This window comes from Nilaparvata lugens, unplaced genomic scaffold (genome assembly GCF_014356525.2).
Source record: "Nilaparvata lugens isolate BPH unplaced genomic scaffold, ASM1435652v1 scaffold10530, whole genome shotgun sequence".
Lineage (NCBI taxonomy): Eukaryota > Metazoa > Arthropoda > Insecta > Hemiptera > Delphacidae > Nilaparvata > Nilaparvata lugens.
This window is the reverse complement of record NW_024089196.1, coordinates 1-5,079: the sequence shown is the minus strand read 5'-3', so window position 1 is coordinate 5,079 and position 5,079 is coordinate 1. Positions and strand designations below refer to the sequence as shown.

The 5,079-nt window shown below is 35.6% G+C and overlaps 1 protein-coding gene across 1 annotated transcript; it reads left to right on the top strand.

The window, feature by feature from the left end:
- Nucleotides 1-1,333: 1,333 nt before the first annotated feature.
- LOC120355361 (RNA cytidine acetyltransferase-like) lies at nt 1,334-3,725 on the top strand (the record flags this gene model as incomplete). Its single annotated transcript, XM_039443716.1, has 3 exons — nt 1,334-1,538; nt 2,521-2,642; nt 3,589-3,725. Coding segments are annotated over 3 exons (464 nt in total), but the record flags the coding sequence as incomplete, so codon positions are not given.
- Between the last annotated feature and the right edge of the window lie 1,354 nt (nt 3,726-5,079).

Below are 5,079 nucleotides of genomic sequence, written 5' to 3'. Positions count from 1 at the left end.
TAGGCTAGACCCACACCAGTTAGTCAAGACAAGACTAGTCATGTTTAGTCACAATTACTTCATAGTTGCCAACACACACCGATTATTCAAGACAAGAAAGACATATGATCAGACATAATACTTCACATAGTGCTTATGACGCAAACACACACTGATTAGTCATTGCAATTAGACATGTCTTCATAAGCAACTATGTGAAGTATTGTGTTGATCATGTCTTGTCTTGACTAATAGTGTGTGCCTAGCCTTATTAAGACATGTTAATTGCAATGACTAATCAGTGTGAGTTGCGTCATAAGCAACAATGTGAAGTATTGTGACTAAACGTGAGTATTCTTGTCTTGACTAACTGGTGTGTGCCTCAGACAAAGTTAGACAACGACAGTAAAATTACTCGCCTGTAGTTGAATGTTCCGCCTACTGTTGGCGAGTCTTGTCTCGGCCAATGACAGAGATTAGTCTTGATTGACCTACCAACGGCAAAGTTTAAGCTACCAGTTCACTTTTATCTTCCAGTTTAGGTTGATAATGTTGTAATAACCAAAACTACACTTAGAATTGTTTCAATAAAGAAGTGGTTGTTTCTAAGCTCAAGTCGCCCTATTAAATATTAATTTAAATTTAGGGAGGAATTTATTGCTATCATGAGTACGTTGGGAAGTTAGGTTAAAAAAATATTAAAATATTTAGTTAGATAATGGACTTAAATTTTGACGAACCGCATGTCCCCTCATGGGCGGTCATGGCGAATAAGATAATTAAAATTATTATTTACATGTTATTCCAATAGTTATAGCTTCTTTATTCCCTGAAATTTAACTTTCTTGAGCGGTAAAAAAGTATCTATTTAAGGGCCAAAACCCGAAACATAGGATGGAGCAGCTAACGTTGAGGGTAGCGGCGAAGGTTTCTGAGAGTGTTAAAAAGTATTCAAATGTATCAAAACAGTGGGCGGTGAAGGAACATAATCTGGAAAGAGCAATAGGATCACTCACACTAAACGCTTGCACTTGCTGGTTGCGTTCAGTTGAGCAGCTACATGCAAGTCACAACGTGTTTCAATGAAACTTTTCAAATTTTGTTTTACGGCTCATGGATGACTCGACGTGCACTTCCACATATACGCATTCAATGTGATCACATCTTCAAATCAAATTCATTTATTGCCAAAAAGAAAACAAACAATAATTTACTCATACACATAAATACACGAGCAAAAATAAAATGTTCATAAAACAATTACATATACATGAGAGAAGAAAAACACAATTCATATTTATTTGAAGGTGTATTTTGTTGAACATGTTTTTGAATGATCTGGCCTGATACACAGGCGAAAGCGTTGCTGAAATTCGTGGAGGCGATTTCGGAGAAGACTCTGCGATCAACAGTTAGCCTGACGGCCGCCAGAGGACGTGGCAAGTCGGCGGCGCTTGGTCTGGCCGTCGCCGCTGCCGTAGGATTCAGTTATTCCAATATTTTCGTCACCTCGCCCTCCCCGGAGAACCTCAAAACGTTCTTCGAGTTTGTCTTCAAAGGTCAGCAAAGCTGTAGTCGTAAATAATGGAAAATTCATCACACTTTTATTCAAAGATGAAAGATTTCATTCAGTTCTATTTTTATAGCTTGCATTGGATATTTGAAATAATTGGTGAACAGTAATACTTTCACTTTTTGTGTAGTTGAGAAGTTGATATTGTGCTAATTATTCGTATTGATGAAAAAGACTAAGAAATTGTCAAAAAAACCACTGATTTATTGATAATTAGAAAGACCGGTTTCGGTTATTACACCATTGTCAATCTCTGATAAACTAAACTGTTTAGTTTGTTTCGGTTATTACACCATTGTCAATCTCTGATAAACTACTGTTTATAGGATTGACAATGGTGTAATACCGAAACCGGTCTTTTAATTATCAAAAAATCAGTAGTTTTTTGACAATTTCTTAGTCTTTTTCATTCAATAGTAATACTTTCATTCATCAAAATTTGGGAGAAAGACAGTTGTACCTGTTGTCTTCTCCCAATCACGTTATTGTCTAATTAATATAATTATTTGTAATTGTCAACAAATTAAATAAATATTCACTTATTGATTGTGGATTAAGTGGAAGAGAAGGCTCTTATTGCCTCAACTTCGCCCACATCACTTGTAATGTTTTAAAGTGTAAAAATAAAGGTAGTTATCTATCTACACCAAGAATATTACTCTTCAATTTCACTTTCCATTACGAATTGCTCGAGAATGATCACTTTTCAATACTTAATTACGACATAGCAGTCTCATTTCTATAATTGAAAGCTGTGAGTAGAAGCTAATAGCATTTAATCATAAAAATCAGATATCAATGTCGTAATTAATTACTGAAAAGTGACCAAGAATCTATTTTAAAGTATTTTAAATTCTGTAATTTATAATTCTGTCTTCAAAGGTGAGCGAAGCTTTATACCAAGTATATTCCTTAGGGCCAAGATCCATATAATTTCGTAATCGTTTAAATATTATTTTGTTTTGAAGGATTTGACGCATTGGCGTATCAGGAGCACTTGGATTACAGCCTTGTGCAGTCAACCAATCCAGAGTACAACAAAGCTTTGGTTAGAGTCAACATTTTCAAGGATCATCGGCAAACCATTCAGGTAATTTGTCACAGAATTTCATCATTAAAATTAGAACTCCATGAAAATTCAATCTTCAAAGTGAATAAGAGGCGATATATTTTGTTTTTTTAATAGTTTAGCTTAGGGAGTTAACATCCAACCATTTCTTCAGAGTGGAGATGCCTCTAGATGCGGCTCCATAGACTCTGCCAGGTGCTCTCTCCAAACAACAGCACAGTATCGTCAGCAAATGAGAATACCACACCTCCATTCAGGTCTAATCGGAGTATCTCATTTACATAAAGAAGGAATAAGATTGGTGATAAGACTGTTCCCTGAGGGAGACCATAACCGGAGAGAGGCAGATCACTCACACAGTCATCTACTGTAAGATTTTTTGATCTATGTGCAAGGTAGCTCTGGAACAATCTCAGAGTTGTACCTCTGATGCCTGCTCGATCCAGTTTATCTAGTAGTTGGTTGTGAGCCACAGTATCGAAAGCCTTGGCTAGATCAAGGAAAACCGCAAGTGTTTTCTTTCCTTTATTTAACAAATCTGCCACAGATTTCGAGAAATGGATTAGAGCATCATCAGTACATTTATTTTTTTTTATTCCAAATTGGTGGTCTTCTATTATCCCATGTAAGTCAAAGAATTCAATAATTTGAAATTTTATTACTTTTTGATAGACCTATATTTCATTCATAAGTTTCATTGAGATGAACTTTGAGCTCACGTAGGTCACGAGGACCAATGAGTCTGAAGAGACTGCTAAGCATATCACACTGGATTGTTGTGTCCGATTCGATTTTAGTTCTCAGAAAGACATTTATTAGTTGAAAATCAACTGTGTAGCCTATCACCTAAATTTGAAAGAAAAAATAACACAAGCATTGCCTTAGTATTACTAAAACATCTACCAATGTTTTAACAGTTGTGGTTTGTTACATAAATAAATGTTATTATTGTATCTCGTTTGTTTAGTATATTCATCCTACAGACGCCCATCATCTAAGTCAGGCTGAGTTATTGGTTATTGATGAGGCAGCTGCTATACCTCTGCCCTATGTCAGAAAAATGCTTGGACCCTATCTGGTCTTTCTGGCTTCTACCATCAACGGGTAAGTCTAGCTTGATATCGATTTATCCATTTATTTAAAGGCAATAATGCCTAGTTCATCATAGATATATAAATAATATATTCGTTAGAATTCGAAAAGGATTACCATTGAGAAAAGATAGCACAAGAAGATCTACACTATCCATGGTATAGGTCGTTTATGTTTCAAATTTCACTGTTAACTCAATAGTCTACTTAGTTCTTTTTTGTGAAGCTAGTGTGATTAACCGATGCTAGTGAAGCTTACCTAATCTCTCATACTGTGTCGTTTTTTTGTTTTTTTTTTTTTTGTTTCACCCGGCCAAAACAGTAATAATAGACAGTAGTCAATTGTTATCGGCTTGAGTTGAAAAAAATCGACTTGAAATTTTGTATATAAACGATCTATATATACCATGGGCTATCTTATTATCTTTGGTGTTGGTGTTTATCAAGTGTTGTTGGATGACCTGACAAGATAAACGTCTGTCATTGGCCTAGGTAAGCCACTCCCACGATGAATAGCTTTTGCTCTTACACTCTGACCCGACCAAAACAGTAATAATAGACAGTGGTCAGTAGTATAAAATTTGGCGTTCTGGTGCACGAGTGCACCAGAACCGCCAAATTTCAAGGTCACCCCAGGTCAACCACCCCCAACCTCAAGGTCATCCAGGTCAACCACCACCTACCTCAAGGTCATCCAGGTCAACCACACCACCTCAAGGTCATCTAGGTCAACCACACCACCTCAAGGTCATCCAGGTCAACCACACCCACCTCAAGGTCATCCAGGTCAACCACCCTAACCTCAAGGTCATCTAGGTCAACCACACCTACCTCAAGGTCATCTAGGTCAACCACACCTACCTCAAGGTCATCCAGGTCAACCACACCCACCTCAAGGTCATCTAGGTCAACCAGACCTACCTCAAGGTCATCCAGGTCAACCACTCTAACCTCAAAAAAAAAAAAAAAATTAAAAAAAAAAAAATAAAAAAAAAAAATAAATAAAAAAAATAAAAAAAAAAAAATAAAAAAAAAAAAAAAAAATTAAAAAACACTAAAATCGGGAAAAAAGGAAAAAAGGAAAAAAAATTCCCTCCAGATCCTGAACTGGGTATAAAAGGAGTTGTTCTACAAGGAGTGGGACATTGTGTCTTGTACAGTCGTGTCCCAATACGTGTGTGTGCCACCAGTACGTGTGTGTGTGATTTAGTATATGGTTTTGGATCACTTTCATCTTTATCAACATCAAAAAAAAATAAAAAGAAATAAATAAAAATAAAAAAAAAAAAATTAAAAAAAAGAAAAAAAATAATAAATAAAATAAAAACACAAAAAATCAAAAAAAAAAAAAAAATAATAAATAAAAC